Raw genomic sequence first — 21,640 nt, 5'->3', positions numbered from 1 at the left:
AGACAGTATGTAAAGTCCAAATAGTTTGTCAGACTTTAAAAGAAGCTCCGAGAAACAATAAAATGATTTAATGACTGTCTCATACCTATGCAGATGAGTGATGGAATTTATCTGCCCCAGCCTGTGTTTCACTCATTTGTTCATTACTGTAAACCTGTTTGTAGTAGCTAACGTTGTCTTCTTGCTTAAGGGTATGAAATACAACCACCCCCTTCACCAGCTTCATATTCCGCATAACTTGGCTAAGTTTCAGCTTTTAATACTGGGAATACAGTCCTCAGACCGTACACCTCGTACGTTATTCTCTTCAAATATGTAAAAATATAGATTGCTCTCACAACTTGGTTTTATTGGTAACTTTTACCAGTGATGCACAGTGGAAGGTCCTCAGAACTCATAAAGAATGTTTACAGTGAAGAACACAGATGCAAGTGTACCAGGACAGCCCATCGCCAGCCACCAGTGTTGTTTCAGAGGTGCAAGAACAAACACACAGTGTCAAAAGTTTCGTAATTTCACTTTACTTGTAAGACACAGCCCAAAATGCTGTAGTTGTCCAGAAAAAGTGTCTTCTATCCAGAGAGGTCACAGGAGTCATCTTTACTGTTTTGATAAATTAGGTAAAAAGCCAGATTTCGGTGTCACTTTAATGCCATTTCTAATTATCTTCTCTTCTGGCTGGACAAATCCCATGTTCCCTTGTGATAATTATCAGTGTTACAAATGCTAACCTGAAGAAGAGGTGTAGCATCTGGCGTTTATTCTGATTTTTTTTTTTTAACTGAACTCTCCTTAATGAGTGATTACAGAGTCTCTTATAATCTTAAATTACTTCTCAACTGCGCTGTTACAAGAAAGCAAGTGGTGTTTTCTGTATCTGACACAGCAATCCTGCTTCAAATACACTCCACTGCAAATCTGATGGAAATAAAACATGAGAACAAGAAGTCAAAAGCTCACGATTCCAGCAGAATGGGCTAAAGGTTTACACTTCGAGGTTGATGCTGATACTCTGCAACATTTAGCATGTCACATGAATTCTCCTATCGTTCTCCAGTGGGGAATGCTGCATCTTAACACTAGAACATTAAATGCTACCAGGAAATTCTTGAAAAAGGGACAATGTTTTAAGTTTTGTGTCTTTTTCTGGCGTTTGGTACAGAATCCTTTAATCCAGACCAAGACTGTAAGGAAAGGCGGCTAAACTTAAGAGCTTAAGTAGTGATTCGCAGCTTAAATAACTTGCCATAAATACCAACATTTTTCAGGGTCGCCAGTGTCCGTCACTGCAGCCAGTAGGAGCTTTCATACAAGACCCTTAAACGGGGACATTAAGAGTCAAACTACGTTATGTGTACAGCACTGGTTACCGGTATTAAGACTTCTAAAATTCCTGCTTTATAAAACATAAACACTAAACTCATCCAGATCGAGGGAATCCTCAAGGCAAAACTGAATGAATGAACGGTGCTTGAGAGTTCATGTTCCCTTACCTCTGAATTCTCATCCAGTAGCACTATGAAAGCAAGTCATACACATACTTAGCAAATAAACAGTGTTTGTTATGCCATTTAAATGCGCTATCACATCACCAGAAATCTGGAGATGCGTTAGGTTTATCCCTGTTCATATCCTGTATCAATAAAAAGCTCATCCTTCCCGTGAAGGAAGCAGAAGTAGCCACTTCATAAACACAGTAATACTTGGATGAGCTCGGTGCAGTCTGTCTTTTATAATTTAATGCAGATTACAAAAGGACCGTGTAGTTACTTAAGAACAAACCGCAAGGCAGAAAAGAGTAATTCAGCATGCATTAACAGGAGATGAATACCAAGTTCAATGAGAACTACAGCATAATTCATCTTTGATAATATGTAATTATCATTGTAGGAATTTTTGTAAAAAGAGGACTAGGCCAGAACCTACAAACTGCAGTATGGTGTATTTAATCGAGATAATAGATCACAGAATCTGAATATTCAAAACACAGCATCTGCAACAGCAGTTTATTACAGCATTTGCTCAACACTGCAAACAAGTTGGCAAATCAAAAATGATTTAAAAGCCTGTCACTTTCTGCAATATGCACATGTAAAAGAAGTGTAAAATATCTGCTTTGCAGATCGTTTTAAAAATGACATATGAGCACACACTCGCAAAACCTGTTACAGGCTGGATGATCTTGTTCAAATTAAGAACAAGAAGCTATAACAGCAGCAAATATGATCAAGGATATAACTGAATCAAAACAACCTGAGGATGGTTTTTAGAAATAAGCACCAAAAAAATCTGACACAATGTTCACGAGGGATCACTCCTCTGAAGCGCAAACATGTCTGCTGGAAGTGATGAAAGAATTACATTGGAGGAATAAATGAAATTAGTGGAGATGAAACAGAACGTAACTTACATTGCTAAGAAAGCATATGAACTCTTACAATAATCAATTTAGAATTACTTTGTAACACATCTTCCATATAAAAACGGAACAGATAGATAAGCTTCATTTTGAAGTTACAAAAAATTAGAAAAGAGCTCCTGTGTTTGTACAGATTACATAAGGTGTTCTCAGGCAAGGTGTAGATTTCTATGACAGTCTCTTCGGAGCGATCTTCACTCCTCGAATTCAGCCTGCTGAAGATAGTTCTTCTATCCTGCCCAAATATCCGAAGAACATTTCTTCATTCTTCACATTACACTACTCAAGCCCCTCCATCCCTATTTCTCCAAGCAGAGTCCTCGTGACACTTCAAGGTGCTGTCAAACAAATCTTTCTTCCACCTTCTCATCTCAGCTTGGAGAGCCACATCATGGGAATGTTTAATGAGCAGTTTGAAGACTTCGTGAGAAACCAGTCACACTATCAGTCATCTGTTCAAATTGCTAAACCATAAACTTGTGAACATGAGGCCCTTTAGTCTGAAGCATTTGACGTCCCTTGTCTGCACTTTCCCGTGGCTAACTGAAGGTGATGCCGTACCTACTCACAAACCCAGTTCATTTGTCTCTGACCAGGACAAGGCTGTAGGTCAGACACTAAGGCTACATTGAAATTTCAAGCCTGCCAGTACTTCTGGGCTCCGGGACCAGGATGCACATGTAGACTGCATCTCATGTCCGCACACGTGGTGAAACCCTGGCATGCTCCATCTCCCATGCTCTGATTTCCCTAGCTGTGAAACCTGACACAGAATGAAAAGGACAGAATGGTGATGCAGACTGGCTGGCTCTTGAACTCAGAAGGCAAGACTTCAAAGGCCACTTCTTTGCTATCTAGATCAGCACGAGTGGTGGAAAACATCACCTTGTTCAGGTTTTCCTTCCAGCCTAAGAAGAGACCAGACCTGGACTCTCACACGCAGGGCTAAGCTCAATTCATAAATGAATCAAAATGGTTTTAAAGAAGACGTTTCATTTCTGTTACCTTACTGAAAAGTTTTAAAAACAAGGACAGCTGATATTAATCTTTTATCTTTAATCGTGTAAAATATTATCATCTGTTTCTTTAGTTTTCTTGTATCTTATATCAGTCTGTCAACAGTCCCCCTTAAATCCAAAGTGTCAGGATAAAAGGTTTTTACCCAACTCCTTGATTATAAATAACTTCTTGAAATAAGACAATCATCCAAATAAAATGCTATTACTTAAGTAAATACACAGCTCTCTTAGCTGTTACTTCAGGACTGCTCTGGAAGCTCACACGTGCCATCTTATAAAAAGAAAAACCTCTCCTATCCCCTTGTTGATGAAAGTTATCACTGAAAGAAGTCACTCTGACCACATGAACAGCTTTATGTCTCAGCTCTTCAGTAAACGAGTTAACAAAACCAAAGGCAAGTTCTTGATCTGCAGATTTTTCAAGTTCAGCTTCCTTGAATTTGTAAGAATAAAAAAAGCTAACTGTCCAACTAACTAATGTGGGGATATAATTTACTTCATTCCGATCTTAATTTTGTAAAACCTCTTTCTTATGTGTATAGTGATACAGCAAATCACAGAGGAACTTAACATATTCCAAAGGCTCGGAATGCTGAACAAGATGTAGTACCATGAAACTTCAAAAACCTGGTAATACTGTACCACGATTACAAAAAGTGTACCTTCGTCATTCAGATGTGGATGTCTTAAATGTACAGTCCAATAATCCTCATCACCATAGAATTCTGTCAACCCATGGTGTCACCACAGAATTTTTTTTAAGCTTTTCTCTGTTTGCCAAGTGTCAAAGATACTCTAAAACAATTAGCTGCTGGTTTTGGATAGCTGCTTTGACAAATTTTAAAAAGCAGACTGATCTTCAGAGAGAGACACCTCTTTTTGAAAAATGCCTTTTAGTAAGGTCTTATTTTGAATTTCCAACATGAAGGATCTAAAGATCACTAGTCAGGGCTGGAAAATTTAACCATCAATCCAATAGAGGAGTAAGCTCTCAGGAAAACAAATCTTTGGGTTTTTTTTCACAGTACACTCTGAAGTTCTGGGCAGAAACACACTAAAACAAAATTATCTTTTTTTCATTCACTTGGTAGACACTAATTTAGAGGTCTGAAAAGCCATAAATGTAATAATCTCATTAGAAGTTGTAGGAAAGAAGTCTCTAGCATATTCCTGACACAGACCAATGGAAAGGCCATCTTGGAATAACTATTTAGCAGACTTCTGTAACATTAAAGTCTTTAAAAATATAACCAAGTTCATATAGTGAAAAGTAATCCATGTAAGATATCCAAAGTTAGCTTGGTTTTACTAGTCAAAATACCATTTCGTAATATTTAAATAGGGTAACGTATTGTTAAAAGATTTCAAAACTTATAACCCTGTAGGACTGAAAAAACGCTTTTGTTTTTTCATTTTATTAAAATAAGTTATTTCACACATACAAAGTATGCCTTATTTTCATAAATTAAAAAAATTACACTAAAAAATGCTGTTTCTCTGTAAGCTAATTTTATACATGTAATAAGTTGAGTCTAAAACATAGTTCATATGTCATACAGATGCTTTGTTTTAAGTTAATTTTCTATATGGTATAAACCTCAATTTGTTAAAATTAGACATTTCATTCTGTCCTGAATTTGTAACTTAAACGTTACAGCCTTTTTGTTTCTTCAGAAAACAGATCTTCAATAATAAAAAAAATGTACTGCTGCTTCTGTGCAAAATCAAGCCTCTAAAAATGATATAAAAGGCAAAAGAAGGGCAGAAATTTCAGCAAGTTTAGAAAAATACGCTTTTCTTTCCCATGAAGTGTAAAAAGTGCAAAATCAAAATAGTGTTTTAAATTCAGGGAATAATAAACTGCAGAATATATACAGAAATGAACTCACCAAGAAGTGGAATACCTTGGGTGACAGGAGCAGGTACATTAGTAGGTGCTACAGGAGGTGGAACAGTCCCATATATTTTGGAACTATCAGTAGTTTCAGCATTTCCTCTGGATCCAGAAACCACTGTTGGGATGGGATTTCCTACAGATGAATCTTTTGTAGTGTCTTCATTCACACCAGTTGCTGTAGCTAAGAAACAATGCAATGACATGTTAAAAAAATAAGTCAAGTTTTTCTCCTTGCACGATACCTTCCTTCCACTGTTGCTCACCCAAGATTTTAACACTTACAGTTTGGGATGTTTACTGCTGGAGTGTGAGGAACAGAAACTGGAGGAGTTATAGGTGGTGGTGGTCCAGGAGGAAGAAAGCCTATGAAAAAGTATGTATTAACACTAAGTATCACTTTACCAAAACAAACTCACACAGTTTATACGGCAGATTCTTTTATTTGCTATATGGTTAAAAAAGGACTTAATATTCCTAAAAACATATAAATATACCTGGGGGTAAATGCATTGGGTTGAAACCAGGTCGTAAAAAAGGAGGTGGTGGTGGTGGCGGCACTCCAGGGGCAAATCCAGGAGGTGGGATTCCTAAAGGTGCTGTGAAAGCAGGTGGTTGGAGTGCACCAACCACAGGAGGACCTGATGGATGTGGTGGAACCTAAGAAAAAACGAAGGGGAAAAATGTGTTACCTCAAGACTGCTGTCTTCGGAGCTTTGTCAATCAAAGCAAGAAAATTTAAGCTACTTTAAATCACTCTGCAATAATGTAACCGATCTAATTAGCAGTCAAAGAACTCCCGACTTAAAATATCAACATCGATCTTGGTCGCCTTTGTTCTTAAAGAAAGAAGTATTCTTGTGGTAAATCAATGTTAATGCATGCTGATAACTCATCTAAATATACCCTTTACGCAGTAGCTGGAATTCATTTTACCATCCAGCATGATACACTATAATGCACACAACTTTGGAGCAATTAAAAACCTCTTCTTTTATGCTGAGTTTGTCTATTATATTAAGAGTGACTACTGTTTCTTTATTTTTTTGTTAAACTCTGATTTATATCCAGCTCTGAATGAAAACTGATTTAAAATAAGTTGGTCCTTAGACTCATACTTATGAGCTTACTGTAAGAACTACATTAAATGTGTGGGAATCAAAAGGAAGAAAGTTTAATCAAAATATGCTCTGCATTTAAAATTGATTTATTAAGGCAAAGGAGAGCTGTGTGCTCAAATGATCATAACTGACTCACCTCCATGACCACTCAATATTTCAGAACTACTATGCCAAGACCCTTCATAACTTTATTTTTATTTCTAGAGTATAGAAGGAAAAACCTTTACTGTTTTATTCTCAGAACTGAAAGAAGTGCCATTAAACCAAAGTAAGCAAAATATTTTCCTTTAACCTGGAGAAGATGAATAGTAAAAAGTTATGATAGCACCAGAACAGAAATATCAAAGAAAGATTATTTAGATATACATTAAGAGGATATTCATACCTAATTATCCAAGCTTAACTGCTGACCTTATTTTTTTCTAAAAAGCTAACCCTCTAATGCACATTTTTAAGTAACACATGAAAAATCTTTCCTTTAAGCAGAAAGAAAAAAGGAACGTGGTAAAAATCTGTGCATAAATGTCACACTATCTAATTTAAAATACTATTTGAAGTATAAAGTTTTTGTTTTTTAAAGAGACAGAGCCAATGGCTAATAAACATTGACAACAAACAGAGGACTGGTGAGCAGTTTCAGAATAACTACTAATGAATTGGGTAAAACAAAATAACAAAAATGCTACTGGGGAGACCCTTTATCAGTGGGGAGACGAATATTGAGTATTTTACTAGCAACAATGGGAACTGGAATAACTGACCCCTCAATAACTGTAATGCAGGCTGCCAGGTGCACCTCAGTGAATACACATGGGGGTCTAGCCTGCGCCCAGGCACAACTATTTCCTTCCGCATACTTCTCGGATTGAGACTTTGAAGGACAATCATTGGCCCTGCGAACTAAAGGAGCACAGTCTACCTACAGTGCTCCAAGACCAATGTGTTTAGGCACACGCAGAGTCTCCAGCAGGAAGACTGCAAAGGAGGAGTCTGCCAGTTTCAACAGGAAGGCTATGAGATGGATATTGGGTATTGGACCAATGCACACACGTGGAGAAGGAGCACATGGGACTGAGAAATATATCAGGAAATCTGGGGGGGACACACGCAGCCTGGACTCTGGTTTCTGATTGAAAACCCATTAAGAAAAGAAAAGGGACTTTGGGTTGGACTGGGAAACTTACAGAAAAGGAGGCCACAGCAAACCCCTTGGACTTCACAGTGTATAACCCTGGCAAAGCCTGAGCCATGGTTCACTGTAAAAAGAAGGCAGTTTTGGTAGCAGGAACACCATGCTTTGCCAGGAGAATGGAACAACAATTGCCCAAAACCTTGTTGATGAATGCGCAACACAAGTGCTATTAACTGAGACTGACTCTCAACAACCAAGAAACAGACTTAGTTGTTCTTGGACACTGCAATATGACTTAAAAAGAAACACAGATCTACCCTCAGAGAGGACCACTGAGGTGGGTTACTTAGACCTGCAGGGGTGGGACCAGATTCAGCATCAGCTCAGAGATCTGATCAATAGGCAAGAAAATGGCTCACTCCAGCAGCACAACACAACAGAAATATTCCACCTATCTCGCTAACAACCCAGGACACTGTGGCTGAGAAGACACTGTGTGCGCTATTGAGGCCACAGAACCAGACCTACCTACACAGGCTATCACTCCTAGAAAGACGTTACTGATTTTAAGTGCACAGAGGTTGCATTCATAGGTCAACGTGATACTGGAGGTCAGTCTGCAGTTAGTTACACCGCTTACGGGTAATGTCCAGCAGAGCAAGGTTCCAACCCTACATGTCCAGCCCAGGCAGAGGGGTAGCAGAGAAGGCCCAATCAAGCCCTACCACAGAAAGGAGTGATGCAGGGCCCTCCCATGCTACTTTTAAGCATGGGATTCTTAGGGCTGCAGGCAGATCACAAAGCTGCTGACTAGGACCTGGCCTAAAGTTAAGCTTCATGAGAATGGGCATTAAGGGCACTACGGGCCTAAGAAGCTACTGGACGCAATGTGAGAAACTGCCAGACATGACAGATGACCATGTGAGAACCTGACAAGTTACAGATAGGTGCATAGGGAGGGGGTGGATTTTGCAGGTGATTTGCAGGTGAACAATAGCCAAATGTCACAGATAACCAGAAAGAAACACTGGGAATCTTGCAAGGAAAAGGACCTTCCTTGTGAGACCAACAGTGCAAAAGTAATCATATCCCGGAATACCATACACAGACAATGTTACTGAGGTAATCATATCATAAATAGCAAATCTGGGTAGGGATGCACCAAAACTGGGACCAATATGGAAAACAGTAACTAGGGGAAAGTTGTTAAGGAGGAGACTGGAGTGGAGAAAGGGAGGAGAAAGCACAAGAAAAAGGAAGGTCAAGAAGTCAGAAAAGAGAGAAGTTACAGGAATAATGCAGTCAAACTGTTTAGGGTTGTCTGTCAGTCTCCCTATGCTCGATCACTGCAGCCTGAATCAGGACAATGCATAAAGCCCACTCTTTTTTGATGCCACACATTTCAAAACTGCTTCTCCAGTCAGAGGGACCAGGGTGCTTTCTGTGGCTAACAGGCGAGCCGCCAGCCACATGGAGTGAGCACTCTGGTATCACTGTACTGATGCCCATTCCAGGCTGGACAGCATCAGCAGCTACCCAGCACTCGTAACAACCTCACTACCTCTTCCAATCCCGAACACTGAAGCCAAAAAGAAATGAAAGCAGTTCTGCTTGTATCAGAGGACAAAAATACCTCAGCTAATTAAAATGCATTAGTACTCTACAAAAGTACTTAAACAAAAAGAAAAGGAATAGAATGAGGTTTTTTCCTTTATGTTTAGGTCACATTTTCATATCACAAAACATTTTACTTTTACTACTAACACCACTAACATCATTACAGCTCAACTTAATCTGTTAAGTTTTAAGAACTATTTACAAATTGCTGAACTGTTGTAATCTTATGGCCAGAGAGGACAAATGAATTGGTCAAGCATAAGACAGGATAAAAAAGTTCATAGTGAAACCAAAGATGAAGACTAAACACAGTTATCCGATTCTGGCTTGAAATTGTGACGACCCAAGTTTCTTTGCCAGAGTGAAAAACTGAAGCTTATGAGGCTGAGACAAGCAATCAGCACACTCAATATATTGTGAAACGGGGTTTTTTTTCCTTTACACTTCCTTTTTCAACAAGAATATAAACAAAACCACTATTCTTTAATACTAAATTGCTATTAAAACTCTCTGAAATTAGAAATTTGACTTATGTGATCATTTACCAATAATGCCTTACAGCACTTCAGGAATTCTGTGTCAAAATAACACAAAATTCAACATGCTATGTTCTCAAATCACATACTTGGCTAAATTATGTACGTGTTCAAATAATTCGAGTTCTTAATCTTTTCTGAGTGTCTGCCACACTGTACTTCATAGATCACATTTTCTCAAAATGTAAAGTAGTTTTATTTACACTTCCTCCCATTTGGGAGAATACTACTATTTTAACAATGGCAAGAAAGAAAGTATTACTATAAAAGTAATAACGTGTCTGGCAGTAAGTAAAGCTAAGAGAAACACACATTATAAAACACTGGAGGGAGTAATTATTATTATATGCTATTTGAACTATATTTCAGAGCAGTGTTTAAGCAAATGAACATACAACACCAGCTTTGACTAAAGAACCCTTACAACAACAAAGCAAGAGTATGACAATTTTTATATTGAATTCTCAAAGGTTGTTCAAAGACAGTGTACGCGATATGAATAAAAATGAAAGCAATGTACTTATTCTTGAAGGTCTATAGCTTACTTAAGCTGGCAGTGAGGAAAATTAATTAGGAAAGCAGAAAAAATATAATAACGCCATCAATAAAACTGAGAGGATGCAATTCAGCACATTAATAAAAATAATTTATGCAATAATTTATCTTTGACTGGGAGAATAGATGTCAGAAGTACTGTCCTACAATACTTCAAATAAAGATCTGACAGACACACATATGCTCGATCTACAGTAGCATGATAGCGGCAACGAGGTTTTGGAACAAATCCTGCCTCATTCTCACTAACCATATGCTGACTCGGTTCCCCGGGTTGTTCTGGTATATGCAAACTACATCCCTTTTCAGAGAAATCAAACCAGATGCTGTGCTCCTGCTGGGCACAAAACATGCTCCAAACCCTAATGGGTTTGGTGTTTCCCAAGTCTTCCATTGCCGCTGTGACTTCACAGAAAAGTAATGTTCTTCTATAAGCTTGCATTGCTCTTTTACATAAAGAAGCTCAAACAATGGATTTCAGGTATATACTCAATTTATGGCACGAGAAAGTTATCTTCATAAATTGACAGCGCAGGCAGCGTGCTAACAAAGACAGTCTGCTAACAAAGGACAAGAGCATGACAAACATACACGCAAAATCAGCTAGTTACCACTCATCATATTTCCACCTCTCTTGAACTTAGTATTGCCATACTAAATTATTACTTGAAGTATGTTTTTGTTTAGATAATCAGAGCACAAGAGAAGCAACTCTCACCTGTGGAGGAGGTACTGTTATTGGTGCAGGCATGGGAACAGGAATTGGAACTGGTAAAGCTTTAGGTATAGGTGACACTGGTTCATTATGTGCAGCTTCTGCACCTCCATTTTGAGCTACTTCGTTTTCAGACTTCTTAGGAATCCCCTTCCACTCTATTTAAAAAGAAAGCCGAACATACACGTATCAGTTTAGTAGAAGCGGACAATTAGTCAAGTACTGCTATGTAAAACCACCACGCTTTGATGATGTTTACAAAAATTACATAATTGAAAATATTCAGATAATGAGAAGCACAGAGCTAAGAAGCATTTAAACATACTTCTGACAATAAAAATTCCGAATTACTTTTAAAGCAGTACAGCAAATCACTGAAACATAGCAAGTATATTTATTTCTTCATTTAACAATTCTTTGTGCTGACAGCATTTATTATACTTAGCCAGGACACCGAAATTATCTATAACAAAGGCTGTTTCAGGACAAGCTTCCACCAGATTAATTTCACTGCTCTCAAGCAAGGTGGCTGCAGCTTTTTCACTACTTTGACAAGTCATTTCCGGAAAAACGTAATTTTGAAGTCTTGAACAAGGAAAAGAAGAATATTACAATAGAGAACTGCAGCAAAATAAGAGGAACAGCGAATATAGCTTTAAGCTCATTTTACAGAAGAAATACGGCTTGTACTGTTTGTCAGAACTTCCCAGGAAAAGACAGCTAAGCAGAAAAAAGGGATCAGTGAAGAGGCATTATGGGAAAGAGAAAAGCATTGAAAAGACTGGAACACATTGAGGTTATGCTCATCGTTCTTTAGACTTTCATTTAAAATACACATTCGACTTACTTTTGTGTGTTTATCATGAAAAGATGATACTACTTAGAATAACCATCATCTAATTAGGGCAAATTGGACAGAACGGCAAAACCCTGAAATCACATCTCAGTACAGAGACAGCGCACTACACAATGGTAAAATCCAACACGGTAGCCCAGACTACCAATGCAAAGAACTTAGGGCAATTTCAATTTTTAAGTATTGCATTCATTTAATATTACTTTTAAAATTACAGCAACCAGCACACCAGCAACTCTGCATGGATTTGAAGCTGCTGATCACAACAGGTGTCATTTTCGTAATACAACCACAGAAGCTGATCCTTTCACTGTCTACATACAAAACAACAAGAATTCTATTAGGTCCCTATGTATACAAGACTTGCTAAAGGAACTGAAAACGTCACAAGCATGGAAACTATAGTATAAAGTTGCTGTTGGCTCAGTTGCTACACAAGTAGTCCAAAGGCACGCTTCCTTTGCTAGGGGTGCCTCACACAAACCAGGGTGGGGGACACACCAATCTGGCTCTGGGACTAGTAAGTAGAACAACACGCTTGCACGGTGCACTACTGTCAAGGGCAAACGCCACACAGCTGACAGGTCACCTGGTATCCATGTGCATTTTAAGCCCAGCCTCTCATAACACTGCTACGTAACTCCTGGTGAGGGACTGTCATTAACTGCTTACAACTGGTTACACGCACTGCACTTCTTAGCCATCTCAAGGATGTTATATATACACCTCAGGGTCATGAGAGTCAGGCACACCACCTTCTGTACACCAGTACAAAGGACATTTTTTTTAAAAGCATCTGAAGATATAGCAATGTTTTACCTGGACTAAGAGTTTCATTGTCCAGCATTCCTCCTTCACAGAAACTTTCAAGATCTTCAGGTTTCACTTTGTCCCATGGTATGTAAGTAACGCCTAATTCTACATCCCAATACTGCTTGTAATCTGGCTTTATTCCTTTATTTAAAGCCCATGCAATCTTGGGGGAAAAAATACATGTAGTCAGTAAAATGTATCCATTTTAATGGATTTAATATTTAGTTTTCACAAAACAGCATTACCATTTGAGGCTAAAAATAAAATAATAATAAAAACCCAACCTCATTGAAACAGCAGGAAAAATAGGTTAGTTACAAAAATTTGAAATAACTGTTTTTTAAAAAGTAGGCTTCGTTCTTATTGCTTGGCTTGACTCTTGCACACCTTTGTAAAAATGTATAAAGGCAGTTTCTTCAAATGTTCCCCAGTCACTAAGAGTAATTGTATTTCCCTTCACACTCTAATATGCTGTTCTACAAAAGGAAGATGTTCACTAATGAATGTGTTCTTTATTTACTAGTACTCTTTGTAGAGTATTATCACATGTAATTAAACTTGGTTACAAGTTGGTTATAAGTTCACAAGAAAAACATAGTTAACGACTATAATAACCATAACCATTGTAACAACTAAAATGACACCTTTTCTGTTGCTTAAATAGCCAATTACTGGCAATCTTTCAAGGTAAATGACTGAAGTTCCACTAGTCACATTACAGAACAAGAATAATACTTATCACAAAAAAAGTTGTCCATTCACATAAATTTACAGAATACCATATCCAGGATACAGAAAAGTCTAACATAGCCAAAAGTCTAGAACAGATGCAAAAGTACTAGAGCAATTATAGTAACTTTAGTACAGTTGACATTTTCCAAGAAGTACCTTTATAGATTTCTGATTGACTTTGAAGTTTCCTCGGCTCAGTTTTTGTAGGGCACGGTAAGCATCTTGTCTGTGAACCATTACAATATAGGCACACCCTCTAGGTGGTATCATCTGTTCGTATTTTAAGAAAAAAAAAGAAACACTCTGGTTTTGCTAGCACATTAATGAAGTAATGAACAGCATACAAGTGTTCAATTACAGTAAACTGGAACATCAGCAGGTGGTTCAAAAAGGACTATGGAAGTATGGAAGAGAACGTCAGTTTAAGAGGCTAAGATAGCCAGTATCTTCTGGAAATACAAATTTCTAGTAAATTAAAAGCAACTTGTTATGTGCAAAGTTTTAAACTCTATTTCATCGGAGAATATGGACAACTGTTGTATATTTAATCCTTCAAAATTGTTAAACAATAGTGTTCATGTAAATGCTGTGGTCTGGCAATTAATTACTTTGTTGGAAGAAACAAGACACTCTAATATTCCACTTCATTCCATATACCACAAGCTGCCAGCTGCAGCTCCATATTCACTTTTATCTGCAGTTTTGTAGTAATTTTTATTATTTGTAATGCATTTGAGAAAAAATTTCTATGTCATTTTACAAAATTTCAGAATAGGAGGAAAATTACAGTATCTTCTTTTTATTTGTTTAAATGGAATTTTACAGCTACTGGAACTGCTATCATTTAAATACAAAAATACCCTTAAATACAGCAAAGCGTAACAATAGTTCTCCATGCTTATGACTTAAAATGACAGAAGAGAAACAAGCAAAAGAAACAGGAACACCAGCTGAAAGACCACTTTTCTGTAATCAAACAAAATGATGCAGACAAGGAACTCAGTAGCACAGTATGTAATTCTATACTCCATGTCTTCAATAGCCCTCTCTCACTCAATTCTCTGCACAGAAAACATGATTTTCATCATTTACAAAAGCAAGACAATCTTCTGTATTACCTCCAAAAGCATTCTTAAAGTGCAAAAACCTAAAGCAACTCTTGTCTCGTTTTTTTGCAAAGCAGCCAATGAGTTTACACGTTAGAAAACACAGCCATACAGGAAATGAGAGCTCTTGACTCTTGAATGTATCTAAAATGAACGCTGTCTTAAAACAGCCTGAAGACTTTTGTAACCAAGGCATAACAAAGGAGCTTACACCGCACCTTTCATACTTACATTTATTGACTCAATTGGGCCAAATTCCTCCAAAAGACTTCCAACATCCTGCTGAGTTGTCCTTTTGTCAAGTTGTCCTACCCAAAGCGTAGTACTACAAACTACAATCAAAGAGTTAACACAGATTACTTAGATTACAAGAGTACTTGAAAATAGACATTTCACAAGCCAGAATATAAAAATGGTAATTTTAAAATATTCAGTTATTCAAATGAATAATCCGGCTAATATTAAAATGTATATTTTAATCTTTAGAAATATTTGACAGAAAGCTCTTTTTGTTCCCTGCCTGGAGCTGAGTTAGCAGTGAACACGGCACCTACATCAGAATGCACTCACACTAAGAAGCTCTCTAGTTAACTAATTCTGAAGTGACCTGGAAGTTCTGATAATCGTGAGCTCTGCAAATCATTGTAAAAAGGAAAAATATGATTTGCTGCTAACAATGCTCCGTGAAATATCCCAACACATATGTTGGGTATTTCACAACAAGGTAACTCACTCTGCTTAGTATGAAATCCAAGCTGGAAGGTGGCCACCATCCCAAGTTATGGGTGGTACTTTACTGGCAAGATGACAGTTAAGATTGTTTATGGTGATACAACCACTACTAGGAAGATTTTCCTGCAAAACGTGGTGACAACTCAACTACACTGAGCAACCAAAATTTAACTTCTTTAGCGACCTATTCAATGCTATTTTTTTCTATGGTTAAGTCCAAAATTAATGACACAAGCTTTTTCTCCCACAAAAAAGCAACATGCTTGTCTCACTTCACAGTTCAAGGCAATAAAATAGCAGATGAGCTCAAAGCATCACATTTGCTGAAGACTACTATATTTAATACTCATCCATGTTTTCCCCAAGAAGTGATATAAAACTGCAAACTTAAAGTGCCTTACATGGTGGAATCTAGGAGAGATGTTGGCAAAAGCATATCTTACACCACTGCCAGTGAGCTTTTAATGAACAGCTACTAAGTCTTTGCAGTCTTTTTAAATTAATGATACTATCATTCACTAGTTTTGGCTTGAAAACTCTTTAGTTTTTCCCTTCTTAGATAAGAAAAGAATGTTCTCATTTTACTTGATGACTCCAAAGAAGGTTCCACACTTCCCAGGAATATTCAGAAGACAACTATTACATTTTATCTACAAACACAGGGAAAGCCAGAATTATTTCAGAAATCCAAGCATTAGCCTGTGTGTTTTCCAACTCAAAGCTCCTCTCCAGGTTTAAGACACGCACAACATTGAATCATTAGAAAAATCATAATAATGTGCTCAACTACTTCTTGCTCAGTCTGCTTTGCCTTGTAAGTTTTGAAGGAAGGGAAAAAAAAAACCCATGGTGTTTCAATGTTTTCTTTCCTCACTTTACAGCCAAAGTATTTCTGACTTGGAGATACTCCAAAAATGCCAAATTGTCTACTATGAGAAAAGGAAGTACAGGGGTGCATGGTGAATTTAATTCTTACTGACTTTACAACAGTTCAGGAAATCAACCATACCACAGTGTACTTTTATTCTGTTTGGATGAGTCTTGGAACCCACATCAAATAGCATTAAACCCAGGAAAAAAAATTTAAAAATAACACACATCAGATTAAGAGTTGTCTTCTGTGATACCCTGAGCAGATATCAAATACTGAAGCTAAGTGGACTTGTCAACTTTAAATTTCTTTTAGAAAGTCTAATAGATACAAAAAGTGTGTATCTTCAACATCTACAGTTTTTCTAAAATACCAGTTTGTCTTCTTAGTATTCCATTTCACACAGGAATAGTATCTACCGTGGTATTTTCAACTTCACAGAATTGTAAAAAACATTAAAGAAAACACTGGGCATGACAAAAATATTCCATATATGAACCAGGAAAATGCTGAGCATCTCAAAAAACGGTATTACAAGAATTTGCAGAATTACATGAACAATAAAGAGGAAGAATTAACTTACCACTAACAGTTTCTGACTTGATCTGAGGAAGGCCTTTTGACCTGCGTTCTCTCTCCCTCTCACGTTCACGTCTTTCTTGTGACCGAGACTTAGGAGAGTGTCGTCGTCTATCCCTGGACCGAGATCGAGATCGACGATGACGTGATCTTCGAGATCGGGAGCCAGATCTTGAACGTCTCCTTTTAGGTGACCTAGTTTAAACCAACAACCATTTATGTTCAATCTTTCTGACCCAGACATTGACAGATAACTATTTCAGATATCTATTTAAATAATCAGACAAGAGTTCAGTCAATTAAAAAAACAAATCAAAGTTCATTCACATGCACTGAGAACTACAACAAATTATTTCAGTAGCTTATCAATGCACTCCAGATGAACAGCTGGCTATTTTTCAATTTATCTTCTATTAATTCTGTATTGAATTTGACTTTCAAAACTACAAGTTAACATATTAAAAAATTACATCTGCCTAAATGAGGAAAATATTTATTGCTTTTACAAAAGAATGGCTGAAAAAGAGATTAAAAAGAAATTCTGCCAGTGAAATGGTATTCTTATACCAAGTTCTAAAGCACTCAAGGTCTGAAAGAGAGAGTAAAGCTTCAAAGTCATATGAAACTTGGCAAAGGAGAAGACTTGTAACTAAGTAGATAGCTTTGCTTTAATACTGGAGCCAGATTTGGTAGGTCAGCTGAGACATCTGAAATACTGCCTCTGTGACAGGCAAAGTCCCACAACACACTGGGAACACAGACTTCTTCGTAAGAAGAGTGTCTTTGGAACACAAACAAAATTAAACTATCGTACTCTGCTTCCCTAAAAATTACTCGGTATTAGCAGACATGGAAGTTACTCTCTACCAGCAAAAGAGAACTGTATAGATACCAAATTTTAATTAGAAGGTAGAAAACTTTGAGAGGTTCACAAGTCTTAAGAGTCATTGATCTGTTTCTCATTACCATTGCCACTGAAGCACATACAACAGTTAGCTGCAATTATACACAACTCTACACAGAAGTAAGAGATTGAAAGGGTGTCTTTTTTCCTCTCTTCCAGAAAGGGAGTTCAAAGAAAGCTCTTGACAGTTTTGACTTTACCAAGAAATCTCACTAGTGTTGTCACAGTATACAGAGAATAATACACAGTCAGTAAATTCTTGTAATCAACCCTTAGATTAAATCGAAATGGTCTCTTTTGCTCAATCTGGCATTTGGTCATAGAATCCAACCTGTAAAGCACAACTGTGCACTTAGAAGATAGGACCTTGAAGGAAGTATGCTGAGGAGTGTACCCAAGAAGCCAACTTGAAGTACAGGTAACAGGACTATATCTTAAGACACTGAAAACAGTCTCCTCCAATAGTTCAAGGAGTTAGCTCACCTCTCAACTATTTACTGTTGTCTCAGAAGCTACCACCCCCACAGCAGATTTGGCAGCACAGCAGCACATACTCAGAGCTCCAGATAACCAGCATAACTCTCCTCAGTACTCGTACAGAATCAGTAAAGCATTTTCAAGTCTTTGGTTCCTTAAGTAACTCTTAAGTTCCTTATATTCAAATCCAATGCTTGATATAATATATACTCTCACTACAAGAACTTTCACTAATTTACCTTGATGCAGATCTAGATCTTGACTTTCTGTTGTCAGAAACATGCCGTTTTCCCTCCTGAATAGGTGGCTGTTCCACTTCCATATCCTAAAATATGAAGTTGACTAGCGTTACCAGTGAGCTGTGCAAGCACTTTATTTCGTTTTATGCGTAGACTACAACAGAACTAAAATCATATTGAATAGTCACAAATGTGAAATGAAAATGTAATGCCACTCTCCTCAAAAGCTTAACCATTACTTTGTAGTCACTAAGAGGGAAACAGTCCCGTATTAAATGAACTTAAAACAGCCACTGCAAAACATAATAAAAATAATTTACAAAAAATTCTTGTTTAAATTTGCAAATCATTGTTTTTCCACATTTCAGTCAATTCCAGCACTCCATGTATCTTCACAGAATATGATTATATTCTTTAAAGTCAGTCCATGGATCGTGTTCTGTCGTAAAAATCACAGGCAAAGCAAGGTCTGCCAGAAAACTTTTTTCCAAGATGTTATAGGAAATTACTTTAAGCCATATCTATAAGCAAATACAATAAATTTGAAGAACGAAGCACTAAATCATCAAAACAGTATCTAAAATGCAAGAATCTGCTTTAAAGAAACCAAGAAAGTTCAATAGAGCTCTTCCTTCCTATTCCAAATCCTCTACAGCTTCCCACTCCAGAACGTACCACATCCTGCCTGAACTTGAAATAGTCTTAATGATGTGACCCTGGCGGGGAACATTTTAACAACCAACCTCTTAGGAGGTACTGATTCAACAGAATTGGGATCTAAAAAACTAATTACAAAGAAACTCCTGATAATTGTCCCTTTATTCCAAGTGGAAAGCAAGACCTTATTTTTACAATCTCTGACATCACTGGTCACCACATAAAGACAGATTGATACCATCTCTACTTCTCATTTTAGGACTTTCTTTTCTTGGAATGAAAGAGGCAAATATATTCAGTTGTTGTTTTTTTGTTTTTCTATACAGGCTCATAAACAGACTTTCTCTTTGGTTTCTTCTTAATAGCAGCCAGTTACTGAACCAACAACATCCTCCAAAATCTCAGGAACAAGATTTACACATATTTAGATTTTTCAAAACTTTTACAGACTTCTGAGTCCATTTCCACTATATTAGCTACCTACCAGGCCTGTAAAAATCAATTTTTCCAGATAGTTTCTCTCCACAATGAGATTGCATTGTTAGAATTCCATGGAACAAAATATCCCTGAAGCATGATGGAGACAGGAAAGGGAGGATGGGGGAAAGTGAGAAGTGGAAGGACAAAACGTAATCCAAAGTCTTTCACAAAAGGAGGCATAAAGTGTACATGTGCTGGTTCTGCTAGACTTCTGAAATGAGAGACATGTCATGCAGCACTACAGCTATCCCACTTTCTCTCAGATAAGCTACCCTCACAGCCACCTCTGTCCATTAAATTTCCTCTCCTGAACAAACTATCCACATTTTTAGAGCATTTAAATTAGTTTACTATAAGGGTGCTCACCTGCTGATGTGGTTTTTGCATGTGTGATTCACTTTGTACTGGAAAAGGAGACTGAAAAGTTTGCTGTACAGGTGCTGTTGGTGGAATCACAGGCTGAGCCATGGGTGGAAACTGTGGGGTAGGCAGGAGACCAAAACCTGGCATTTGCCCATTAGGAGGAAGCGGAACCTTTTGAGAAATAAAACCAAAAGAAAATCCAGTTAGTAAAAAAAAAAAATTACATTAGCTTTCCCAGTTTGCTCAAGTAAAATTGAATCTCTAGTCCAAAAGTAAAAGTCCAGAAGCCCAGGAAAGATGAAGCAGGTCAAGCACTCAGGTGTATAAAATAAAAATCTTGTTCTTTGAAGCTTGACTAGAACAGAAAAAGAAAATACATTTCTTGGGAAAGTCAGAGGGCTAAGCCATATTCACTCGTCACTAATAGGAACGCCACTAACTTCTGCACCAAAGAAAACAACAAAAGATGAAAAACAGAACACAACAGGAGGTGAAGGGAAAACCCTGAAGTTACCTGGTGATGCATTGGATCCTGTTGTATTCCCATCATTCGCTGCTGAAAGGGATCCATATTTGGGATTTGAGGAAATACTGGCTGTTGTATACCTTCTCCTGGAAATCCACTAAAACAAGTAATATTTTGGTGAGATAAGTCAGTAGATACACAGATTTTTTTGCCTTTAGTTTACATATTCCTATGTATATTTACACATTCTTGCTTCAAATTTAGATAGAAAAAATTATCTTTACTATGACCCCATTTCCTCTCTAAAAAATGAAAACAAAAAAGCAAGAAATAGTGGCTTTCTATCTTTTCTCCATTGTAAGAGTAGTCCTTTAACATTTAAAGGTTTAAGCCTCTCTTCCTCCTGTACTTATTCAGCCTATGAAAATTTTCCATCAAGGTTGTCTGCCTTAGGCCAACTTTCTTCCTTTCCAGTTCCTCTTTTGAGAACAAAAGTAGTAAGACTTTTCCCTGAGGAAAATAAATTTGCTATACTTCTGCTGGAAAAAGAACTTCAGTTTGGAAGGAATTTTAGGGCAGAGGAGAAGGGGATATGTGTATCACACAAGGATTACAGTAATGGCATTCACTTCCTGATTCAACACACAGAATGGACAGTGCTCAGGGAATTAATGAGGTCTGTGCAGATAATAGGACCTGTTTACAGGATGCAGTTTGTGTTAAGAACCTGATTAAAACTTCAGGAAGGAATTTCATGGTGATGTGAATCGAAACTTCCTAGTATTTTAAGACACAGGTGCCATACAATTCTTAGATGATTCGGGACAGATCAGTCCTCATAAAGAGCATTACTGATTTTGTGTGCCCAGAATGAGACTACTGGAATCCAGCCTTCAGAGGCGTCTTACACAACTATAAGGTAGTAAGGACAGAGGCTCTGAAGTGCTACAAACAAAACATAAACATGCTGAAAAGCCTAGTCCAATGATCTCTAGTTGGACGTACACAAGCAGTGCTTATGTTTGACCTACCTCACCTTTCTTACTCCGGAGTTCCATCTGTGTTATAGGGAAAATACTACCTATTTACGTAGAGCCATTTTAATTAACGAATACTTGTGGAACATCAAAGTGCTCAAGGTGATAAAACACAGTAAGAACGCTAATGACAAAGTTAGTGATTCTGCTTTTGAGAGCAGAGTTTGGATGGCATATACAGAAAGTAAGACATGGGGCCACATACTGAAGCAGGGAAAAAAGAAATATTGACTAACCCAGGTATTGAGCACCATCCAGCCTGTGCACTGAATGAGAGAGAAGTCCTGTGGAAAAAACTAGTATGTGATCATGTAATTTAA

General features: G+C 37.5%; 1 protein-coding gene across 1 annotated transcript in view; it reads right to left on the bottom strand.

Moving 5' to 3' along the window:
• The window catches only part of SCAF4 (SR-related CTD-associated factor 4), a 33,742-nt gene that overhangs the window by 3,962 nt on the left and 8,140 nt on the right, over positions 1 to 21,640 (bottom strand). Inside the window, exons 8-19 of the mRNA XM_010137121.1 lie at positions 21,557 to 21,604; positions 20,332 to 20,440; positions 19,821 to 19,988; positions 18,318 to 18,403; positions 16,702 to 16,892; positions 14,747 to 14,847; positions 13,566 to 13,679; positions 12,684 to 12,840; positions 11,012 to 11,166; positions 5,830 to 5,992; positions 5,618 to 5,698; positions 5,328 to 5,516 (exon numbers count right to left, since the gene is read on the bottom strand). Of these exons, the coding sequence (XP_010135423.1) occupies positions 5,328 to 5,516; positions 5,618 to 5,698; positions 5,830 to 5,992; positions 11,012 to 11,166; positions 12,684 to 12,840; positions 13,566 to 13,679; positions 14,747 to 14,847; positions 16,702 to 16,892; positions 18,318 to 18,403; positions 19,821 to 19,988; positions 20,332 to 20,440; positions 21,557 to 21,604 (1,562 nt within the window). The remainder of the gene's footprint in view (positions 1 to 5,327; positions 5,517 to 5,617; positions 5,699 to 5,829; positions 5,993 to 11,011; positions 11,167 to 12,683; positions 12,841 to 13,565; positions 13,680 to 14,746; positions 14,848 to 16,701; positions 16,893 to 18,317; positions 18,404 to 19,820; positions 19,989 to 20,331; positions 20,441 to 21,556; positions 21,605 to 21,640) is intronic.

This window comes from Buceros rhinoceros, unplaced genomic scaffold (assembly GCF_000710305.1).
Source record: "Buceros rhinoceros silvestris isolate BGI_N320 unplaced genomic scaffold, ASM71030v1 scaffold7415, whole genome shotgun sequence".
In the NCBI taxonomy this organism is placed as follows: domain Eukaryota; kingdom Metazoa; phylum Chordata; class Aves; order Bucerotiformes; family Bucerotidae; genus Buceros; species Buceros rhinoceros.
Note: the sequence above shows the minus strand (reverse complement) of the source record. Positions and strands in the feature narration are given on the sequence as shown.